Genomic DNA, 25,317 nt, shown 5'->3' with positions numbered 1-25,317 from the left:
TAATCTCTGGTTTTCCTACTGTGTTAAATTCCATGTGTTCTTCTTCTTCCATTCCCTTAATGAGCATCCATGCCTACTTTCCTCTTATTGTTCACTAATTCTTTTCTATCTATTTTCCACCAAATCTTGCCTACTCTTTGCCTGTGGTTCCTCTCATGTTGGATGGTTCTTCTCTATTTCCTCACCTCCTAGTCCAGGCTCTTATCAACTCATGCCATGATGAAGGTATTACAGTTGACCCCTGAACAACTTGGATCTGAACTATGTGAGTCCACTTAGATGTGGATTTTTTACAACACTCTTAAGATTTTTTAAATAGCATTTGCTGTTCTCTACCTTACTTTATTGGAAGAATACAGTAAATAATATACATTTGAAATGTGTTATTAATGGACTGGTTTATTTTATCAGTACGGCTTCTGGTCAAAAATAGCTATTAGTAAAGTTTTTGGGGAGTCAAAACACAGATTTTCAACTGTGTGTGGGGTTGACAAGTCTAACCCCTGTGTTGTTCAAGGGTCAACTGGATATCCAACTGGACTTCTACGGCCACTGTTTCCCTCATTCTAAATCACTCCATGTGCAGCTAGGAAAACCTTCCTCTAATTACTATCTTCCCTCAGCCCTCTGAGATGTGTGACATAATGCCCCTTTTCCCACCATGTTACACCTAAACACCTGGCAGAGATAAAGAGCTACCTAGTCAAATGTAGAGCTATTTATTGCTACACTAGCACCATGATCCAAAATAATTAACAACTTGGCCAAACCAAAGCCTTAAAAGTATTTCTGGCTTCTTCCCTTTTCTCATCTCTGACAACCAATTCCTCACCACATCATAGTGATTCTACCTTCAGAATGTTTTTCAAATCCATGCACTTCTCTCCAGTTCCATGCCAAGCCCAAGGCTCCAGTCATCATTGTCTTTTCCCTGGACCAGGAAAGAGTCTTCATTCTCATCATCCTGCTTTCACTCTTGTCTTTCAGAGTTACAGTTTCCACACTGGGCGTGTCAATTTAAGTGCATGATGGCTCCCCATGATCTCAGAATGATCCACAATCTGGATCTTGCTAACTTTCTGACTTAATATCACACTATTCCCCATTTCTATCATGACACAGTAGCCCTGTACAGTCTGCTCACTTTTCTGGTGTCCCTGTGCTCACTGCTTCAATTGCTTGAAATGAGCTTCCCCTGGCTTTTCCCATGACTGATGGTTTCTCATCTTTCAGCTCTTAACTCAAAACTAGTTCTTCTGAGAGGCATTTTGCAGCCATCATCCTAAAGTTGCCCTTACTCTCTATCCACCCTGGGGAAAGAACTTTACCTTATTCCCCAGCGTCTGCAGCACCTGCCATAATTTCTAGCATAGATCATGTTTTCAGTAATATTTATTGGATGAATGAAAGAATTCAGTATGCATATAAGACACATTTTTTACTTCCATCTTTGTTCATGCATATCTTCCACCTAGAAGGTCATTCTACACGATTTTTACCAACTAATATCCATTATTTATTCTGTGATACAAGATTCACATCACAAAGAAATCCTTTCTAACCAACCAATTTCTAACCAAAATGCTTTCCTATTCACATTCTAATTTTTATTCTACACACACACACACACACAGACACACACACACACACACACACACACACACACACACACAGAGTTTTGGCTTAATTTATATAGTATTTTCAAACCCTTCTCTTTTTTCTAGAAATGTTTTAGACAAATATCATGCTGCATGACCAAAAAAATAAGTGTGCAACATTTTCACTGTCACCCTATACACTCTAGTTTCTTCAGGAGGTCAATGCTTTTTTTTTTTTAATTTTTTTAATGTTTATTTATTTTTGAGAGAGAGAGAGAGAGAGAGAGCACGTGTGCAAAGGAGGGGCAGAGAGAGAGGGAGACACAGAATCCGGAGCATTCCAGGCTCTAAGCTGTCAGCACAGAGCCCAACGCAGGGCTCGAACCCACAAACTGAGATCATGACCTGAGCCGAAGTCGGACGCTTCACTGACTGAGCCACCCAGGCACCCCTAATGTTTTTTGAGCAAAATAAAAACTTTCTAATCCAGGTTTAACTCCAAAATAATTGTGGGCAGAATTAGAGAGACTGGTTGTCCTGAAAAATTAAACAAGGGGATGGTATGTACGTGAGGGGTTTCTTGGTTAAGGAATCAAGATCAGGAAAAGGGGTAATTTTGGTTAATACTCAGGGCTTGAGGAAATGAAAGCAAAGAAGCAAAGGAGGGAGTCATAGTGATTTCTCTCTATTTAGAACAATAACTAAAAGACTGAAGGACTAAAGTTTTTTTTTTTTAATCTTCTGGTTAACAAAAGATTTATTCTTTTAGCTGATACTAACATTTTTAGGCCCATAGCAAAATCACAGAGGTAGGGTTTCTAAACAATAGACACATGAGTAAAAGGACAAAAATTTAAATCTATTTCATTCTAAACACATCACCATGCCTCCCCCTCTCAAAAATAAAACCCTGAACTTCCATGCAAACTTCTTATATCTTTAAAACATTCCTCTACGCATTGATTTATTTTTCAGGTTACAGCAATGTATAAAGTTTATATTTTCTCTTTCAGAGAATATGTATCACAGTCTCAAAGACTGACCTGACCACTGCCTGCTGTCAATGCACAGATATTTAGTCACATTTTTGCAGGCAAAATAAGGTGGTCATCAAGAGCATAGACTCTAGAGTTAGTATCTCTGGCATTTTAACCCCAATGATACCACTTAGTAGGTGTATAACTTTAGGAATGTTTTTTTTTTTGGTTTGGGTTTTTTTTAAGTATAGCTGACACACAATATTGCATTAATTTCAGGTGTGCAACACAGTGATTTAACCACTCTCTGTACTATGCTCACCACAAGTACAGCCATCATCTGTCACCATACAATGCTACTATAATACCATTGGCTGTATTTCCTATCTCTAGCTTTTATTCTCATGATTTATTCATCCCATAATGGAAGCCTGTATCTCAGGAATGTTATTTAACCTCTCTGGGCCTCAGTTTCTTTATCTGGAAAAATGAGAGTTTTATCAAACTCATAGGTTTCTTTGGACCAAATGGGTTAAAACATAAATAGTGCTTAATACAGACCTTGGAACACACTTAGTGCTGGGCAAGCATTAGCTCTTGTCATTCTTACCATTATCACATATATGAGGATAATTTCCTTTGGCCAATGACTTTTTCCATTACAAACTCTTAGGTTTGATACTCACAGGGTTAGAATGCAGCACGGTGAAGAACTCTGGGCTGATGAGGAACTTCACAGGGGGGGACTGTAACAGCAACGTGAGCCTGGATCTGGAGGTAGAGTGGGGCAGGACGTTCTCTCGTCGGAAATCTAGATGGGGCAGACCACAAAGGCTTTTAGGGAAACCTTTCCATGTACTGGAAACATCCTTATTCACTTCCATCTATGCTTTAAAAGAACCAAAGGATGCCTATATCATTTGCTATTATTTTAATTCTCTGAATACTCTTTTCTTTGATGCAAATTCATAGATAAGACCTGACGAAAATAGAATTGAACATTTCTAGCCACTACTAACAGTTTAATGCATCCTTGGATGTTCTAAGTGATCAGATTCAATCATTTTCCACTATCCCACAGATCCAGAGATTAAAGTCATTTATATTCTAGTTGGTTTTGTGGTTCTTTTCTTAGCACTAACAAAAAGTCAGGGATTAGAAGAGGTCTCTGGTGAATTCTGCTATTTGCATTTGATTACCAGATCTTATTGAAGAACAAAAGTTCACTAAAAGGAAAATCTCATTTCTTGGAAATCGTTATTATTTGTTTTCTACTTTTGTGAGATTACAAACCAAACCAACCTAGGGGCACCTGTGTGGCTCAGTCAGTTAACTCTTGATTTCGGCTCAATTTATGATCTCACAGATCGTGGCACTGAACTCCAAGTAAGGCTCTGCACTGCCAGCATGGAGCCTGCTTGGGATTCTCTCCCTCTCTCTCTCTCTGCCCCTCCACTGCCCATGTTCTCTCTCTTTCAAAATAAATAAACTTTAAAATCAAACAAACCAAACCAATCTAAAGGCTTTTACCTGCACTGGCTGGGTGAAAGTCAGCTTCTTCTCCTGCCCCATCAATAGCATTGGTATTTTCCTCAGGCCTCTCGTTAGTCATGGTTCTGCGAATACTCTGGTATCTGAAATCATGAGCCTACCATCACATCACGGCAGCCTCTGAAAGAAGGCTCAACCATTCCCCCAGAGCCCAGAAGGCATCACTATCTTCTCAGCCTCAGGCCTATCTCCCCAAACCTCCATTTCCTGACCTTCTGGGCCATCTGTTGTTTAAAAGTAAATTACAATGCATTGAATTTCTTCTGTCTGTTGTTTGTGGAACATTTTCCTAACAAAATAATAAAACTTAAAAAAATTGTGGCCCTTAACCAAAGAAAACTAAATTCTTATATTGTTAAAGAACTTTTTACTTCATAGCAATTAGTTCTCAAAAAAAGAACAACATTTAAAAAGCTTAATAATAAAGATGCATGATGAATGGAGATTCTAGATATTTAGAAAGATATTTGGCTTCAGTTATATATGTATATGCTCTGTTTTGCTAAAAATTAATGCCTTGGGATGACCAAAAGCATCATCATTACTTTCTTTTCTAGTTTGCAAACAAGTGGTGTATGCATATAGTTATTATTTTTTTAACCAGGAGAAATTCAAGAAAGTCTCTAAATCAAGAGGTACCAGCTACATCTTAATGACAGGTCACCCAAAGATGAAAGAGAGACAACCATGTTTTCTACTTGGGCCCACGTAAAAATAAGCCCAACCACCCACTAACAGTCATAGTGAAAACGTGCATCCTCACCGCCGGTTCAGCTGCTCCATTTGCTGTATGGAGTTTGATCTTTGCAGCACCTGAGGGGCGGGAGGAGCTGTTGGTCGCTGCCACGTGGTGGTTCTGTTTACGTGATCCACGTAGAAGATCCTGCCGTGGCTGTCAATGCGTGCTTCCCAATCTATATAGCAGGAATGCACCAAGGCTGGTTAGAAGAGGACCTGAGGCCATTAACGTGGGTCATTAATTTCAGCATGTGTTTTCCCTGACATGCTATAAATTGGGGCTAATAACATATACCTCACTGTATAATCAGGCACTTCCCCCAGTCCACTTCATGATCTGTTGTGATCAGTTAGTAAACATACTGTGTGTGTGTGTTTGTGTGTGTGTGGGGGTGTGTGGGTGTAATACCAACCCTTTAAAGAGTTTCTGAATGTAGAGAATCCTTCCAGATCTGCCCACAATGCTCATCTTCATGTATAACTGCCAGCATTTTAAAAATACAAGTAGGGGGCAGGCCCAGTTGGTTAAGCATCCAACTCTTGATTTTGGCTCAGGTCATGATCTCCCAGTCATGAAATCGTAGTGCTCTGTGCTGACAACATGGAGCATGCTTGAGATTCTCTCTCTCCCTTTCTCTATACCCCTTCCCTGCTAGCACATTCGTGCACTCTCTCTCTCTGTCTCTCTCTCTCAAAAATAAATAAATAAACCTTTAAAAAACAAGTAAAAATAAAAATACAAGTAGTTGGTCTACTGCAAAGACTTCAGGTATTTGCATCGAAATTGGTATTGATGATCATTTTCACCAAAAATGGATTTCCTTTTTTTTTTCCAGCGTAGATGAACGACTCATAGCTAGAACCTTCCAAGTGCATATTTACATAAAATTTTGGTAATGTAGTCTTCAAAAGAAAATAATGCTAGCCCAGGCATCAAATAGCTTCATTACCTACAAGCTCCCATTTGCGTTTTCCCAAAGATGAATACATTTTCAGAGCAGGGTAATTACTTGCCTCCAACCTCAAATAAATACAATGTTTTAAAACATTATTTAATTTTCTGTTTAAGCAACCTCATTGATTGTGTTCATCTTTGTAAACAAATACATAAGTGCATGTTACCCAAAAACAGAGAAAGCAGAGCTAGACATACCTCCTCTGTGGCTCTCTAAAAGGCCATTCTATTAAAATACACAAAGCATGAGCTGATCTTTTCAAAAGGCACAAGTCTGAAATGGATTGTAGTTGGAAAGTGCGATTTTATATAGCAGTATGTGAAAAGAGCAGAAATCTATTCTTTAACCAGCAAAGTTCTTTACACATTTCCATTTCTAAGTAAAATATTTTTTGAAATTAATATGCAACTTTTTCCTTAGCAGCTCAATTATTTCAAAACTCCCCATGTCATCACATAGCTTATCAACAGATACCATGGGTCTAATCCTGGAGACTAGTAGGAAGGCATGCCTGCTCCTGACCTCCTACGGTATTTACTCTGGAGGTGAACAGAGCGAGGATTCCAACAAAGTTCTCAGGGTTGGAAAGACCTGAATGCCAGCACCAGACAATCACTGCGGGCTGCCTCAGTGGGAGGTGGAAAGATCTGTTCTTGTTGTTCCTAGCACGTGGTAATTTATAACAAATGGCAGGAGAAAGAAAAATTGCGCTGAGAAAAAGCACCAGAGAGACAAACAAATTCAGTGCCACTCACGCTCCAAGGTAACGCAGACTCACAACGAACCAGCCAGCCAAATCTGAATTCTTTGGCCCCAGCTGCAATCCCATCAATAGGACATTTCAAAATGACCTCATGATCAGCCTGCCATAAGCTGACAAATGGTTACTACATTAGAGCCTTTTCAGGAATGATTTTCCAAAACCCTTTGATCTATCCCATTGTTTTGCTCTGCTCTTTGCATATTTCCCATCTCAAAGATCTTGAGAAGCAATTATGCCATCTCATTAGAGCCAGGGTAATTCAAGCACATATTCTATGCAAACCAAATGCACAAGAAAACAAATGGCCATTCCTTCTCCCAAAATTGTTTGCAGTTAGCTTCCAATTTTAAAAATGGAGAATCAGTCAACAAGGGATAAAAACAGAACAGAAACCAACTAAAGGAAGTAGAAAGAGAGGTGCTGCCAAACTCCCAAGATAAGCGTATAACTAAAATTTGGCTCTAAATTTTGGTTTTCTGGCAGTTCAGGCAGAAAAGAAAACATTGTTGCATACTTTCCATTTTCTGACAGAAGAAAGTAAAAAAAAATTATCTTTAAACATAGAACTTTTTCCTTGAGCAAACTAGACAAGAATTTACCCCACTGAATGTGGTCTCTGTGAGGCCACATGGGCAGCACAGTGGAGGTGGGGTGGGGAATCTCCAAATATATTTATCACCATACCTTGCACACAGCATGAAATGAATGGACGAGTAATTTAAAGAACATGAAACCATAACAAAGAATGGTTCTTGTGTTCGCTTTCCACAAAGTCCAGGAATAACCTTGATGTATTTCAACAAAGATATCTCTGTGTGCAATGAGAAGAATAAGAAAAAGAAGCCCAAAAATGTGCTTTCTAAGAACACGGGATGTTGGATGTATATTAAGACTATCCCTATTGGGGTGCCTGAGTGGCTTAGTCAGTGAAGCATCCAACTCTTGATTTTGGCTCTTGATCTCATGGGTTCATTAGATCAAGCCCCGCATCAGGCTCCTCACACTGACAGTGCAGAGACTGCTTGGGATTCTCTCTCTCTTCCTCTCTCTTCACCCTTCCTGCTCATGTTCTCTCTCTCAAAATAAATAAGTAAACTTAAAACATAAAAAAAAACCCTAATTAATTAAAAAAGAAAGACTATCCCTACCAAATGTCATGTCTTTAATGTCTATTTTATTTTGAGAGAGAGAGAGAGAGAGAGCAGGGGAGGGGCAGAGAGAGGGGGATAGAGGATCCGAAGCAGGATCCATGCTGACAGCAGAGGGCCTGATATGGGGCTCGAACTCACAAACCACAAGACCATGACCTGAGCCGAAGTTGAACACTTAACCAACTGAGCCACCCAGGCACCCACAAATGTCATAACTTTAAATTGACGTTGTTACTTAAGTTCCCATAAAGAGTAGTGTTGTCTTCCCGATTTCAAACGGACACTTGGCATTGGATTGAGAAAGGATGTTAGGTCTTTGACCTGTTTAGGAAGTACATATCCATTCTTATCCAAGTGGTCAATACCCTACCATCGAGAAAAAGACAGTAGAAGGGCCTCCAGAAAGATGAGCTCTTTATCGTATCTATCAAAGGAGAGAGGTGGGTATGGTTATTTTACATCTTATAAATTTTTATATTGGACCTGGTTTGTTCTGGGTACAAGCAACCATATTAAGAACTCATTGCCCAACATCAAAGTTTTTTTTTCAGAGATCATGATAAAATCAGACAGGCAGGATTAGAAGACTGGGCACTTGGCATTTACTTCCTTGTCTTGCCACAATGTACAATGGGGTATATCATCAGTGCGCCATGAGCCTGAGAACAGTGTACCAAGATGTGTGTATATGTAGGGCACCAAATCGGGAAGAAGGCCTGGGGTTTCTGGCCATGGCTTTGTCACACTTTTCCTACGACACCTTCAACAACTCATTACATCTCTATGAGCCACAGTTTCTTTACCTGAAAAATTAGAGGGCAGAATTATACATTGCTAAGGTCTCTTTCGGTTCTAAAATTGTAAGAATCTTCAAAACGACACCCATTTTTCTACATTAGGTTCAGTAAGAACCTGTCAACATATTATGTCTAGGCCAGAATTTGCAAACTAAACTCTAATTAATTTAGCCTTATAAAGCCAGGGGCTTTGAGATGCTGAGTGTTGGGGCTCCAGAACTATCTGCCAACACCATGTTAGCCATTGCAGCCCCCCCGTATTATCTGTTGTGCCTACTGGTCTTCCACGTAAGACTTCATTTTCATAAAGAGTTTCAGTGAAAGAGTTTGAAAACTGTCATCTACAGAAATGTTTCTCAAAGTTTGGGACTCTGACAGCACGTGTCAGAATCACTTTGAGGACCAATATAAATGCAGAATCCCAGGACAAACCTCAGGTCTGTAAAACCAGACTATCTGAAGCTAGGACTCACTTATCTACATTTTTGAGAACCTTCCCACGTGACTTCTAGATGCACTAAAATTTGAGGAACACGGACATAAATTTCTAAGAATTTAAAGCAGCTAATTTACCAGATAAACCCATGGAGTTCATGCTAAATTTCTAAGAGGTCATGAAGTACAGGCTTACAAGAAACTAAACTTCAGCCTAAATATTCTGAACTGGAATCCAGGAGCGAGTGGACTCACAGATGCCCTGTGCCCCCTTTAAATAGGTGCACGATAAGGGGAAGTCAGAGTTGGAAAGTGTGTCAAAGTATATACCAAAGGCTACTGTCGCAGCATTAATCCCTCAGCAGGGCACCAGAGGGAGGTAGAACAAGGAAGGTCTTACTCATTTTCAACTTTCATAATCAGCATATGTGGGAAGGAAGCAGGGGTCATCCCTTCGATCCCTCCTCATCTCAAAATGCTTCTTTCTCAGTCCCTTCACACTAGACCTTGGCCCCCAGTGGACTGTCTGTCCAGCTGGCAATGAGGTGAAGAAACGAACACATCTCAGCACTGAGATCGACAAGAAGATCAATGACTAGATAGAATGACATTTCAGGGGACTCGTGAACCACAAGAACCAAGGGGGTGAGAGAATCATGAGTAGGGCTGGAATTAGTTGTAACTGGGTTTAGAAAGATGAAGAACCTGAGGGGCTCAGTCAGTTAAGCATCCGACTCTTGATTTAGGCTCAGGTCATGATCTCACGGTTTGTGGGTTCGAACCCAGCATTGGGTTCTGCGCTGATAGCATGGAGCCTGCTTGGGAATCTCTCTTCCTCTCTCTGCCCCCTTCCCCACTCATGCTTGTGCTCTCTCTCAAAGTAAATAAATAAACATTAAAAACAAGAAAGAAAGATGAAGAACCTGAACATTGTGAAGTAAATGTATAAACCAACTATAAGAAATTATAACAACCACAGTATCTCCACCAAATGATGGGATAATGAGGTTATAACAAACTAAAGGTACTTCTGAGGAAAAAATTAAGCTTTGTGATAGATGTTGGACAACAACGTTTAAAAGATTAGTTTTTCCTTATTTTGACACTCAAGGAGGTAACCGTTTGTACCAAGTACAAAAGCAAGTTAACTTCTCTGTGACTTGAGGGTCAGCATGGTAGGTTCACTTCCCCTTCAGGAGTGGGGGTCAGTAATCGGAAGGGGGCACAAAGAGACTTCTGGGTGCCAGTGACATGGCATCCAGTGCACACATGCCCTCAGTTTGGGAGAATTCAGCAGGGAGAATGTGCTCTTTTCTGTGTGTACACTATGTTTAAACAAAAAGTTTTTAAAAATCTCTCAAACAAATGCATATGGTGGGCCTTAATATGGTGGGTCAGTTTTTAAAGAAAGTAGCTTTTAGATTAAAAGCATCAATTCTTGGGGTGCCTGGGTGGCTCAGTCGGTTAAATGTCCAACTTCAGCTCAGGTCATGATCTCACAGTTCGTGAGTTCGAGCCCCGTGTCGGGCCCTGTGCTGCCAGCTTAGAGCCTGAAGCCTGCTTCAGATTCTGTGTCTTCCTCTCTCTCTGCTCCTCCCCCACTCATGTTCTATCTCTGTCTCCTTCCAAAATAAATAAAAACATCAAGAAAAAAAAATTTTTTTAAATAAAAAAAAAGCATCAATTCTCCTCTCATAAAACTAACTTTTAAGCTTTAGAAAATAAGAGCTCCTAGCCTTGAACATAGTAGAAAGTGAGATTAATTATACCTTTCAGAGTCACTGCCGTCTTTTTAAACCTTCATGTCAAAGGATGCTTTAATAATGAAAGTGCACAACCACAAAGAATGATAAACATTCTCCTGCGTTCTTCCAGACCTGCCCATTGGAAGCCACCGCCTAAATAATACACTAATCCTAACAACATGGCAATAATCCTGGGATCCTACAAGAGTCTGATAATCCAGACTGTTCATCTTGTATCTAATCCTATTCCTACCCTTTTAGAGGGAAAACACTTACTCGATAGTTCTTTATTGTCCCCAGTGCAGCAAGGGATTAAGTGACAATTATATTGGACCCAGGAGGAGAAATAAAATCGTTTTTCAGAAGGGGCTAAGCGGGCCGTTCTTTTTTCTTCCCGTTTATGTTAATGCTAAAATGACCAAGATTTGTCTTGCTGATGATGTTCTGGTGGGTTTCAGCTTGAACTGCCTCCAGCTGCCAGCACCATCAATCACCTCAGAAGAAGATAAGCACATTCTTAAAGTGCTCAGTGCATATTCAGATTTAAGCCAAAGGCTCTCCATACTGCCAAGCTGCCCTTAGGATGCTGTGGGGGCGGGAGGGGGCGGTTCTTAGGACGTTGTAGGGACCATTAGACCATCTGTCAGTCAGAGGTTAGAGTTACCCAGTCCACAAGGTCCTATCGCAGGATCCACGGCCTAAAGCAAGGGTAAGGCTGTGAAAACAACTGGTCGAACATCTTTACAGCTGTGCAGTCTTTGTCAGTCCAAGGTGAGTTCCCCGATCCTGAGACAGGAGGAGTAAGACTGGAAGAAGCAGCAGAAAAGCCAGGAGAACTGCCGTCCATAAGAAGAGCTCAAAGAGATGTTCAGAGACTAAGTTATAACACTGATGCATAGACCACCACGTGATCAGCTGTAACAGGGAAGCAGTACAGCAAGGGACACCACTGAATCCCCCTAGCTGAGTTTGTAAAACTTCAGAGAGAAGCACAAGTTTGCTGGGTGGTTTCCTTGCCATATGGTAATACGTGAGTATTTTGAAGGTGAAAGTAAGCTCAAATAACAAAAACAATTAGGAAAATAAAAAATCAATAATGGGGGTGAGGGGGGTATCAAAGTCTAAGACACAATGTGTCAGTAGCTGGCCCTACCTGGCTGGGGAGAAGAAAAAGTGCTTCTGAGTCTGATACAGATGCTTAACAGAGCAAACCTGTCTGGGCTATGCTCATATGGTCACTACAACGGCTTTTCTTACACTTCAGGGGCTCCTAGGTAAGAGTCCTGCTGAGTTCTCTCTCTCAAAATAAATCAGCTAGTCAGTTGATTAGCTGGGGCAAAAAGAAAATTGAGCATTTTTTGAGCCTTCCTAGGTCTGGCCTCAAAACACTACAATATAATAAAGCTTCAGTGAAACCTCCAAAGCCTCTGATTTAAGATGTTGTTTGCACCTGATAGATAACATATCACAATATAAGCCACTACCTTTGCTGCTAAGTAAACTTTTAGAATTTATACTCATCAACCCACACAACAGTCTAATCTTAGATCAGAATATCTAATAGAGAAGGAAGGTTTAAGACTGCCCCAACTTTTACTAGTACGGGATCTTAAACAAGTTTATCTGGGCTTCAGTTTCTCCATCTATAAAATGAAAGAATCATTTTAACCAGTTTCTACCCATTGATCCACTTGACCTACCCCACAAAAATGTAACAAAGAATAAAAATTTCAAAAGCATGTAAAAGTGCTCTGTAAACTGTAAAGCACCATGCAAGTTTGAAGTATTATAATTAATAGTGTTAAAAGTACAATTCTAAGGGGCACCTGGGTGGCTCAGTCAGTTAAGCATCTGACTCTTGATTTCAGTTCAGGTCATGATCTCATGGTTCGTGAGATTGAGCCCCGTTGGGCTCTGCACTGACATTGCAAAGCCTGCTTGGGATTCTCTCTCCTCTTTCTCTGACTCTCTCTCTCTCTCTCTCTCTCTCTCTCTCAAATAAATATTTTTTTTTAAATACAACTCTTAGCCTTAAAATAACTCAGCCAGGTCATTTAAGGGATGGACTCATCTGTACACTCCAAGCAGGTGCCCCTTAGCTGAGCCTCCTGGGAGATGCTGCATGAAGGCAGAAGGCACAAGACAGTGTGGAATATGGAAGGCCATAGCTCAAAGTCAGAGGCTGTAGTGGAGTCGCCCAGTTAGGAAAGGAAGGCAGAGAACTGACTAGGTTGGGGATAGACAACTAGCAGGGCAGCCACGTGATTAAATAAACTATTGAAAAGAAGAGACAGACACAGGAGTAGGAGAGGGCAAAACAGTGTGGGGACAGTTATCAGGCATGCTCTGACCGTAATCTGTAACCTCTCCTTGATAATATAAACCCCCGTATTTGCAAGTTGCATAAGAGGAATTAAAAAGTTTTCTCCTCTGGGGTGCCTGAGTGGCTCCGTTGGTTAAACACCCAACTCTTGGTTTCAGCTCAGGTCACGGTCTCACGGGTTCGTTAGTTCGAGCCCAGCATTGGGCTCCTTGGGCTGACAGTGCAAAGCCTGCTTGGGATTCTCTCTCTCTCCCTCTCTCTCTGCCCCTCCCTGTACACTCTCTGTCTCAAAATAAATAAATAAACTTAAAAAAAAGAATTTTTCTCCTCTTCATCAGTCATTCATTAAATTAGATATACTATTAAATTCCTTCTTTGCTGTGGGAGATAACAACCTATTAAAATAAACTGCCAGTTGTTTTTTTATTAATCCTAAAATACGTTCTGTGTAATGCAAATATCAGTACTTAAATAAGTGCATTGAAATACCACAAACAGTGGTCATAATTTCAGCGGGAAAATACCTGTCTTTATTAGTTATAATCTGAAAACCAAAATTATGGTTCAACAAAATTCAGAGCAATTAGGTGTGGCCAGGAAAATGCCATTTATCTATACCCTGATGTGATGCAATGCCTCTAAAATTGGAATGACTTACTATTAGTCCACATACACATATAAAGAAAGCTCTCCAGAATTCTCTCCTCGTGTTCCCAATTCATTTTTTCCTATTATATCGAAGCATCTCCGAGGAATACTTTCCTTTTCTGCCTCTAATCTTTTCTCCAAGGGCAAGCAATAAGGATATTTTTGTTCTCCCATCTGCTTAAAATGATACAATGGTTAATTAATCCCTTGGTCTATTTTTAAAAGTTGCTTAAAATACATACTTCCTATAAGTAACCACCCTCAATTATTGAAATATATGAACAAGGGAAGGAACTGTACGTAACAGAATTTCCAAAGGATCAAGCCAATATTTTGGCCTATTATCATAGTACCATTCAGCTTTTTTGTTAACACTCCTCAAAAACAAAGCACTCAGCATTTTAACTCTATAAATGCATACTCCTGCATCTCTACCTTTCTGCCCCACCACTTTTAAAATACTGAAAGCCAAGGGCATCAGCTTCTTGCTATGGTCACATATAAGATGGGAGAGTTAGAGAGGGTGAATAAGAAGGAAAAGCAATAAGGCAGAAAGATATATACTCCAGTATGTTCCTACAAGCAGTATTTACTGAGCTTTGTTACTGTTCATCAAAATGCTTGCTCTTACAGCGCAATATCACTTTATAACAGAGTTTAAATTATGTCCAGATTATGACTGGCCATATCACTCTAACCTTTGGATACAGGTTGCATAACTATTTCCCAGAATCCCTCATTCTCAGCCATCCCTCCTTCAAAGTGAAAAAAGAAAGTGAAAGAAATAACATATATTTCAAATCCCCAGTAATTGTCACGTGCCAAATAAATGGTAGACCAATTTCTGAAATTATGAATAGTTCTCTGCATATCCCCAAGGAAAAAATCAGAGCCCTGTATTTAATGACTTAAAATGCTGTTAAGTAAAGAGAGAGAAGTATATTCCATAGAGTGAGGCTTTGCTAAGAGATGGTACCCATTTGTCTACTAACTGAAAATTCTTGCTGCCATTAGGCATAATTTTAAAAAGTTTCTATTATAAACCCAATTGTCCCAAATATCTGGATCTGTTTCCCCAATTACAATATTTACTCTGTGGGCATTACAGTATTTACTTTTCCCCCAGCTGCCCGCTCGTTCAGCAGAACAGTGCCAGAGAGGAGTCACCAGCTTAGCACTTTCCAGACTACATCTGCTATGTCAAGTGGCAGCCCCAACAAGGTCCCTTCCTCTCAGGGAGTGGGTTTCCATCTCTTAGGTTCTGTGGAAAGGATCTGTCCGCCATCCTTGCACCCTCTGATCAAGGGGAACCCCTTAGTTCACAGGTGCTCACTTGGGGGAAGAGCCTCGTCCACCCTCTGGTATCGGCTAACATCCTGGCGTACTGAAGGCAGTGATCTCAATGGCTGGTGGCCATTGGCTTGAGAACCTAGGATTAAAGAGAAAAAGGCACTTGGGTATTGTTTTCCTCTTTAGTATCAAAACAGTCTTGTAAAAAAAAAAAAAAACCCAACCAAACAAACAAAAACCACCTAACATAAATCTTGGAGCTAGTCTCTTTTCTTTCCTTAGTGTCTCTCATTTTCCACATGAGGACCCAGAAACAAAAGAAGAGAATAGGAGATGAATGCTTAGGCAGAAGAGGGTCTTCTAGAGAAATGTCCCTCTGCACCTATCCCTTCCCTCCCCCACCTTTTTCCACCCTGGCTGGACCCACTCATGCACTAATGCTTTAGGGTCACATAATGGCCACAAGATAATGAAGGAAACAAAAACACAAATAAAAGGAAAAGAGGAGGAGGAGAAGGGGATAATTTAGGTAGAAAAATAAATTACAGAATAAATAAATCATTCCTGTTTCTGATTCTATGCTATTTAGGCATTTGAAATTATCCTCAGCCTTTCTGATACATCTATAATAGAACATTTCAAAGGAAACATTCTACCAAGCCACATTCATTGAGACATAATACAAATTTTATGTGTGAATTGGCATCCTGAGATACTAAAAATAGCCTTTTCTTCAAGTGTCCGAACGCATCACCTAACTTAGTTCACTTTTTCCATACTGCAGAAGTCAAAAATATTACACTTGATGCAAAGTACATATGAAGTTCTGTTTTGAAGGTTTTATATAAAGAAGAGTGACTTATGATGTTCCTGCAAACCCCTGCAGATTACACTGATGTGAAAGCTACTCGCCTGTTTGGTTTTGTGTCTACAACCTCAGGTGCCACTGGAGATTCATGATAAAAATCTGAAGACTGCTATTTCACAAGCCTCTTAATTTAAAAAGAGAAGATCCATTAAAAAAAAAAAAAGCTAACTGTTGAACCCCAAGGTGAAGAACTCAGAGAACATGTGACCTGCAGTATAATTTACATCGAGGGACAAAACTTCTCTTTAAGCAGTATGCTTGAGCCAAGAGCCGTGCCGTCTTGTACATCCTACCTCCGGTGGCGCCCTCCTCCTGGGCAGTGGCCCCTTCACAAGCCCCGTGGGCATCCCCGGCATCCCCTTCTTCCTGGGGCTGGCTCTCAGCAGCAGTAGCTCCTTCCAAGCTCCCCCTCCGCTGCCAGACCTCCCCGACCTCCTCCTGGTTAGGTAAAGGGGCCGAGTCTGCCCCTGCCCCTTCCTCCTCTCCAGCGGGCACCTGCACCACAGGTAAAGAACTGGGAGTACGTATGGAATCCTGTGACCCCTCAGCGAGGCCACTGCTGCTGGGCTCTGCTGCACAGGCTCCATCTTCCTCCTCCTGAGAAGAAAAGGCTGGGGTTTCGGGAAACCGTGCGCTCTCAAGAGACGAGCACCGCGTGTCCACCGAGGACAGCTGCGTGGTAACGCTCTCATTGCAGGAGCTGTCGGCACCCTCCAAGTCGCTCTCGCCTTCCGGCCTGGTGCTGGCCTCGCTCACGCTCTCTGTCCTGGCAGGGTCACTGGGCTCTGTTTCAGAGGACACCTGGGAAGGCTCAGACCCCTGATCCAGGGACTCGGTCTCACTGATGGCCCTGCGGCTTCCTCCCGACGTGTCGGAAGTCCCTGTGTCTGCCCCGCTCGTGGGCTGATCCACCTCTTGAGAGCCACACAATTCGGTGCTGCCCTGCTCAGCGCTTGGCTGAGACTCTGGGCCACTTTCACTCTCATCTGGGACTGGGCCCGAGGGTAAGGAGCCCTCTGCAACCTCGGGAAGATGTTCTGGCTTATCCTCAAAGGAAGCAGCCTCATTTGTGGAGGCTTCCTCAATCTCCACTGGGTTGTCTTCTGGCTTGGTCTGCGATGTCAGGCTCACGTCATCAGCTCTTGACGCTCTGCTGAACATTATTAGCCCTCCTTCCTCCTCCAAGGAAGACGGATATCCCAGGTCTTGCTGGAACTCGTGGTCTTCTTCATCTGAGTCGATATGAAGCATTGCGTTGAGCCTCGTGTCGGTGGGAAAACTACTCCTTAGTTTTGGAGAGGCTCCCATGGACCTCTCCGAGCAGGTAGTCGTGCCTGGCCTGGAATGGCCATTGTGTTCAATAGCATCTAAGTAATCATTGAGTGAATCCTGACGTCCTCGGGGAGGTGAGGTCCTTGAAGAAGTAGAGGTTAATTCCTCTGAGTCTATTTCCAGAGTAGAGCTAGTCCTGAAAGAATGCTTGGGGGTCCCATCAGCAGCACTGTCCTCAGAAACTGGCCCATTAGAGCAAAGCGTGCTGTCATGATGGCCCCCCGGCATGTCCTCCTCGTCAGAAGGACTTCCTAGGTCTCCATTCACAGTATTGACTCCAAGTATTGTGCCAACAGCTTCTGGAGAAGCATCTGAAGGGGAAAACGGCATTGATGAAAACAAAGTGGTAATAACAAATAAACTTTTAATGTCCTATTCCTTTACCACCAATCAGTTCAACGAATTCAATCATCCCAGTAAGGTCTCTTTACGGTATTACTGACTTGCTAAGATTAGCCACTCACGACTAAATGAGTTGGTCACTTTGACACAGGAATTATATATGTTCACTATTACTAGAAATTCTATAGCCTGGTTTCCAAATGTAGGCATAAACCTAAGAGATATTTTTTGATAAACAAGCTTTCATATCTGCTTGGAAAACTTTGGCAGTAATCATTTAAAAGCTATCTTATTTTCACGGGGCGCATGGGTGGCGCAGTCGGTTAAGCGTCCGACTTCAGCCAGGTCACGATCTCGCGGTCCGGGAGTTCGAGCCCCGCGTCGGGCTCTGGGCTGATGGCTCGGAGCCTGGAGCCTGTTTCCGATTCTGTGTCTCCCTCTCTCTCTCTGCCCCTCCCCCGTTCATGCTCTGTCTCTCTCTGTCCCAAAAATAAATAACCGTTGAAAAATAAATAAATAAATAAATAAGTAAATAAATAAATAAATAAAAGCTATCTTATTTTCAGAACAGGACACAAATTCAACTTTATTCACATGCAAACTGACAACTGAGTAAGACCGAACAGTTTTTGGTACAGCGATGTACTTATCCAGACATCTCACCTTCATGCACAGAAGATGTAACCTCCACTTTAAACTGGAGGTACCCACTCACGTGGTCAGCTGGAAGCCTTCGGCCAAGGTTGTAGCTGAGCATCTGATCCCTATAAGAGGAGAAATACACTGGTGTCAGCCTTCACCTCCTTCAGCAGGCCACCCCCAAATCTTACACATTTCTCTTAAAACTTTCAGACTCAAAAGAAAATAAAAGGCTCAAAGGCACGGTATAGATAGTCCAATGTAATACGATTCATTGGCACAAGGGAATACTTATAAACTCCAGGATGAAAAGAACTCTGTAAGCAGAAAATGCAATACAGTATCACATCACTGCTAACAGTGACCAAGAAAAGCATATTTTGAAGGTCATCAAGGAGCTGTGAAAGGTCTACGGTTTTTGGTATTTTTTGACTCAGGTATAAAAGCACAGAGGGCCTGGTTCCTTAGCATTTAGCACATTTGGAAGAAACCAATCCTACGAGCACACAACAGGGAAGGACCATCACAGAGCGGCACGGAGGGCACCATGCTACTGTACTTGAAGTCAGGAGACAGCGGGGGGAGGAGTGGCTGCCTCTGACAGCTGCTCCAGCTGTGGGAGGCAAGGGGGCCGCTGAACCTCCCTTCCTTACCTGCAGAGCAAGGGGGCTGGAGCCGCTGGCCCTCACACTGGGGGAGCCTGGCTATCAACTGATTCCCAGTGCGCGCTGTGAGTGATGCCAGTGGAGAAGCTAGATGGGCTGCTGTGGAGGCATCTTGCTGCCTCACTAAGAGGCGTACTCGAGGGAACCACACCAGGGCCCCATCTTGGCCCCCCGCTCCAGCTACCAGCCTCCTTAAGGATGGAGGTGTCAAATCTTTTGTAATTCTGCATTTGTTTGATCGAAGTCAAATGCAATTACATCATTACCTTGTAGGAAGCAACTTTTATTCTGAATCTGATGTATTCTTAATTAAGGAAAATAATCAAAGGGATACCAAATCACGCCATCTCTGCTCTCACACTGCCCTCTACTGGCAACTTCAGAAGGAAAACAATGCCTCGACCTAATACCTGCACCACGGTACAGTTTAGAGCCTCTGGTCTGCCATTTGTTATGAATGTATGTAACTATTTTGTTTGTTCGTCTCTACCTTCTTGGCACAATTCCAAATGGATGTCATCCATTTAAAAGAGCACAGGCTACTATAAAACCCCACTTCACCTGTTAGTCTTTTGACTTCATGAGAATTTCTTAAAACTGTAAGATGATTTCCTTTTCTTCTTTCTTTTGCTTTTCTTCCCTAGAAACATTGTCATATTTTCTTTCTCAACTGACACTTTGGTTTCCCACTTTGAGTGCATGATGTGTGCCAGGCACACGCAGCTAAGGGCTGTGCATATACCATCTCTCAGCAACCGCGTGAGGCAGGTGGTGGCTCAGTTTTCTAGAACAGGAAACCAAGGCGTGGGGAGGGTAAGTGACCTGTCCGAGGCCAGACTAGTAATGAGCGACAGACCCAGGATGAGATCACAGATTCATCTGACACAGAAGCCCCTGCTCTGTAGTCATCATACTACCATCTCACTTTACAATTCCCAGTGGTTCTGGGCTGCTTTCAGGAGCATGCATTTTAATGACATAATTTACTCATGGTTCATCGAAACGTGCCTGCTTTTATAATGCTTTTCCTGCTTCAACTGGTATTTACAAAAAAATCTGCAAAGGGATACGCAGGCATTTCTTACTACTAGACATAGTTACGTTACTTTTACATTAGAGTGTTCAAAGAACGTTATATTAATGATTGTAATCTGCATAATAGCAGGGGCGTCTCTTTCTTTCTCTTACCACGGACTTCCCAGTATTTAGATAGCACCTAACACACAGAGGTTCTTGATCTTTGCCCACTGATGCATGAATCTAGCAGCACATTACACGGGCCTGCCTTTAACACTGTGGTTCCTCGCCCATCTCTTTGGGCATTAAGTCCCGGCAAAAATAAAGTCTTCATTTCTTTGTTAAAAATAAATTGACCCTCCTCTTCTCCTCCTCAGCCAGTAAAATTAAGGTATTGAGGCTGGTGATGGAGATTTATAAAAGTGATGGATTTTAGCGAGGAAATAAGTGTTTAGTAGGAATTGTAAGAAAAGAACTGCATCCATCTGTTTTGCTCACTGACACATCCCCGATACCAGACACAGTGCTTCACATTTCGAAGACACAAAATATGCATACACACATATTTGTTGAATAAATTAACTAACAAATGAAAGAAGAATTTTAACAAGTGTTAGTACCGTTTATTTACCACACTGGCAAGATAACTCAATTCAACTATTCAACCTACAAACACAGGAAATCTTCCCTCCTGGGAGATTCCGACTCAAGGGTTTCATCCCTTGCTGAGTGCCTGTCGGAAGAGTCGCCCGCCTTCTCGTTCTTACCCAGTCTTACCTGACTCATCCTGTCTCTTCCTGTGATATACTGTTGTGAGCAATATATTATATATCATTATGATACATAATTGCAAAGAATAAGTGCCAAAGTACTCTCACTACTTGAGACATTCTCTTTCTAATGTAATCAGAGGGGTTGACAAAGCATGGGAAAGTGATCTGCATTTTGGACAAAACGCAGGCCACCCTGTAAAATGTTACATTCAAACAAATGCCTTCAAAATAGGCACTTGGTAAGGATTCTATCTCATTCTACAAACCACATTCTGTAAAACCTCAACTACCTCAGAGGATTGCAATCTACCAAACATATAAGTAATGAGAACCCAGCACTTTTCGAGATGAATTAATCACTTGATGGAAGGCAATCTTAAGATCAGGAATACACATTTAGGTGTTAATAGCTGATATACTAGTATGTAGTGTCACTCTTATCTAATAAAGCAAATCCCCAGTATCTGTATCAGGCAATGCTTTAAATATACTTATACAGAAACATTTCTTAATTCCAATATTTTACAAATTCATGCTGGACTTCCTTCCAGTGCACATAAATTCATGACTGGCAGTTCTCTAAGTGTCCAGTTGTTTAAAAGCTGAAATGAAAAGCCAACAAGTCAACAACAGTTTCATGCACTGAAAAGGTTTTATTTTGCCTTGATCATTCTTACTAGTGTACATAAATTCATACTTTTAGCAAGCGTGATATATAAATTAAATGATTATAATTATATACATTAAATGACAGATATACTGTATTTACCCTAGTTAATCCTGACTCTCTAAAATCTTTCACTTTCTAGAAATCCTAAAAATAACTTTTAAAAAACTTCCTCAAGTATAGTATCTCTACCAGAAGCAATAATTGTGATTTCCTAGCTTTTATCAGATAAATCAGGCTGCTAAGATTTCAGTATAATATTTCTACTTCATGTGTCCTGGCTCAACCACACATTTCATGGTCTCTGATGGCCAGAGAATTACAATCCATTAGAATCTCTTAGTTTCAGATTTTGAAGGGGCCTTTGAGATCCACTGATCGCAACACTGTATTTTTCAGATGAGGAAACTAATGCCCAAGTAAATTATGACTTGCCGAAACAGAACAGTTCATTTGCTACAGAGTGAATGTGAATGACCAGCCTTCCTTAGTTAGCTGGAATAATATCACACTGCTGCCCGTCCTTAGGGCACTGCCAGGATCTAGAGCAGAGAGATCTGAACTCGCATCCCAGCTCTGCCTCTTGCTTGCTAGCCTCACATTCCTCATCTCCGAAATGGGTGTAATCACATTATTTACCTCCCAGAGCTGTTGAGAAGATTACGGGCGCTGATGCGAGGAACGTCTTTATCCCCTGACACAGAATAAGCTCTCAGCATCTTCTTACGCTGTTTACTTTTATTTTTTACTTCTGCTGCTACTACTTATAGTCTGCTGCTGCTGCTACTGTTACTGCCACTACCATTTGTTCATGGTCTGACAGTGAAAAAGATACAAAACAAGATGCCCCATCACTACTATCACTGTTACTGTTGCGGTATGTTCACAATGTTGCCTATGATGAAAAAGATACAAGAAAAGTACCCTGAGTGCTACTTCGGAGCAGCAGTGTTACTGAGTTTGTTGGAAACTACCAAGCAAAAATATACCTACCATTTATGATAAGCAATGTTATGATTTCTTAACTACTTTATTCACAGTTTACAAAAAGCTCATAGAAAGAAAACAGACATGAAATCACATTTTTAAATTCTCTCAGTGAGTAAACTTTAGTTGCCTGAATGAATGTGTAGGTAGGAGCTCTACTATAATATCTCCTGTGAGTCAAGGTCTTGTTTTAAATGGCCCTGAAACAAGGTGGTTTTGTTTTTCAGGAATAACGAGTTGTCTGGATGGGATTAATTAGGATAAGGAAGCTGTCGACCTGACGCTGGAATCCGGCTCTGGGGAGAAGCTTTTACTGCAAGATTTCAATATCTTCAAAAACAATTGAGTACTATGACATCTGACACTGACATGCTAATGGTAAGCACATCTTGGAAAAGACAGATACAATAAACAGAAACAACAACAAAAAAAAGGTATATAATGAAAACAGAGCCTTTTGTCCCACACAGTTTAATGAGTATACGAACACTTTAATTTTAAAAGAATTACCTTACCACTTCTTATCACTAAGATAAGTCCTAGGACTACAAAGTTTCATTTCAGTCGATTCTATGCAAACTAATCTCAACAAGATCCCTCCAAGTGGGGGCTGATTACCCAATGGCTTGCCGCTCCAGCAACCTCTGGACTGGAATGGTTAGTTTCCCCAGAAAACGCTTGATGATAGGACGGCTCTTGGCAAATTTGTCTTTAATTTCAATTTCCAAGACATCAGTAAGAAGCGCAAAAAAGGAATATTTCTGAAAATAAAAACAGATAACGTGGTGATTCAAAAGGAAGACAAATATGAAATTAAATCATTTTATTATTACTTAGAAAATGGGATCTCTCAAATCCTAATGACGACACCCAGAGTCCACATTGCTAGAAATATCTACAACCATTGTCATTCTGAGTGAATGATCAGCATTCACAGTGATTACAAGGCCTCAGTTAAGGACCTGTCACAAAAGAAGCTTAGGATCCTGGTTCAACAGTTTTAGGAGACGTTATCAAATATTAAACTGCGCAATACAATTTTAGCACTTACTATATTTATTGTATCTCAATTCTTTGAAATTTAATATCCTGTTATTGGACAATTTCACATTAACCACTGTAGTTGATTAACAGCAATTTTAATTCTTAATCCCATGGTATTTTGAAATTATACAGCATAGGTTAAAATATCTTTCACTTAGTGGCTAAAGTAGGAACACCTACAGAATACTGTGGTTTCTCTTGACAAATATGAAAATAAAACGATGCTTACAGGCAAATTACTTAATTTAAAAGGCACACAGGGTCATTTTTTTCTGAGACAGAAAAATAAAAATATGAAGCTAACATAAGTTTTGTTGTTTTGCTTAGGAATGCCATTGGAGAAAATCAGACTGGTTATTAATAAGAATCTAAAATAAATATAAAGAGCTTTATTCGTTTACAAAGACTTTCACATACATTACCTTCATGTTATCTTTAGAAAGGTAACATTTTCTTTCTCTTTTCTTTTAATGTTTGTTTGTTTGTTTGTTTTGGGGGAGAGAGAGAGAGAGAGAGAGAGAGAGAGAGAGAGAGAGAGAGAGAGAGAGAGCATGGCAAGAGGGAAGGAGCAGAGGGAGAGGGAGAATCCCAGGCAGGGGTCTATGCAGGCCTCGATCTCACAAACTGTGAGATCATGACCTGACCTGAAATCAAGAGGCGCTTAATCAACTGTGTCACCCAGGTGCCTCAGATAAAATTTTCTTCTTAAGGACGAGGATCTCCGGATAAGTGATGAAGCCGGGAATCTAACCAGAATCATTTCATCCCAGTCCTGATATTATCCATTCAACCACAGTGATGTGAAAGGTTCCAGCCAGCTTTATACTTAGGCACTACTAAGTTTATTTAGTCATAACAATTAAAGTTCCCCAAAGGGCCATGTCATCTAGTAATTTGCTTCATGGAAAAAGCACTTGCTTAGAATAAGAGAGCAAAGTTTAAGCACTGCTTCTGCCTCTGAACAGCTAAGTTACATAAACACTTCAAGCTTCAGTCTCTTAACCATCAAAATGGATGGATGATGATCTCATCCCTTATGCGCCCTTATTATGCACACAAAGTTTAAGAATTTTGTAAATATAAAATGTTAGGAAAAGAAAGTTATTGCCAATATCATTACCAAATCCACTATGTGCCTTCTAAAGCTCATAGTGAGATACATGCTATGTCTTCTAGGCTTGTACATATGTTAAATTAAGTCGTGTGCCTTTAAGAATTTTTTACTATGTGGAGATCATAAGCAGTTTTTTTAAACCAGGTGTAAGAAAACACGCAATATTTAATCCATTTAAATAACTATAAGAACTGCTCAGGAGAAACATCTTGCTGTGCTGGCAAGTCTCAAAGAGCAGTACCTTTTTTCCAACTGGTTTTAGATCCCCGAATCATCTCCCTCCCCATGGAAATATTTCTACAAAGTTAGAACATATTGTCATTAAACACTAGGGAATGATCTGATTAACTATGCAACTCCTACGCCAATAAAGGTTTACCTAGAAACACTCTAACACCAGTGTGTGAAACATGTCTTAGATCTCTGAGAAATGGTGGCAGAGTTCATGCTTTGCTCATTAGATGAGAAACAATATCTCTGTTCACTCCTTGATTTTCCCTAGTTCTAATGAGAAAACGCTTTGCTTGATTTCACTGATAACGGTGCGCTAAGATGACTGGTAGCATAATGTGGCTGGAAGGAACGTCAAAGTATCTATCACCAACACATCAACGATTTGGCTTCCCTCGGGATGACAACTACCTTGAATGGCTTAATTAACCAAAATCTAGAAATCCAAAAAACATTTGCCAAAGCCCATAGGGAGAGAAATTCCTCTAATCTGTACTGAATACATAACTAGAACAAAATATAGAAAATTTGGGGGGGGGGCTTTACAAGTTTTTATTTTAATTCCAGTTAGTTATACAGTGTTACATTAGTTTTGGGTGTAAAAACATAAAAATTTTAAATAAAAACAGGATCAGTGTTACTGACTTTTCCTTCTGCTTCAGGCTC

At 40.9% G+C, this 25,317-nt stretch overlaps 1 protein-coding gene across 2 annotated transcripts in view; it reads right to left on the bottom strand.

The window, feature by feature from the left end:
• The window catches only part of HECW2 (HECT, C2 and WW domain containing E3 ubiquitin protein ligase 2), a 266,445-nt gene that overhangs the window by 139,598 nt on the left and 101,530 nt on the right, over nt 1–25,317 (bottom strand). For both annotated transcript variants that reach the window (XM_047869633.1, XM_047869634.1), the window contains exons 6-12: nt 22,881–23,023; nt 18,178–18,278; nt 16,134–17,483; nt 15,016–15,111; nt 4,890–5,040; nt 4,106–4,209; nt 3,262–3,386 (exon numbers count right to left, since the gene is read on the bottom strand). In XM_047869633.1, the coding sequence (XP_047725589.1) occupies nt 3,262–3,386; nt 4,106–4,209; nt 4,890–5,040; nt 15,016–15,111; nt 16,134–17,483; nt 18,178–18,278; nt 22,881–23,023 (2,070 nt within the window). The remainder of the gene's footprint in view (nt 1–3,261; nt 3,387–4,105; nt 4,210–4,889; nt 5,041–15,015; nt 15,112–16,133; nt 17,484–18,177; nt 18,279–22,880; nt 23,024–25,317) is intronic.

This window comes from Prionailurus viverrinus, chromosome C1 (genome assembly GCF_022837055.1).
Source record: "Prionailurus viverrinus isolate Anna chromosome C1, UM_Priviv_1.0, whole genome shotgun sequence".
Classification (NCBI taxonomy): domain Eukaryota; kingdom Metazoa; phylum Chordata; class Mammalia; order Carnivora; family Felidae; genus Prionailurus; species Prionailurus viverrinus.
Note: the sequence above shows the minus strand (reverse complement) of the source record. Positions and strands in the feature narration are given on the sequence as shown.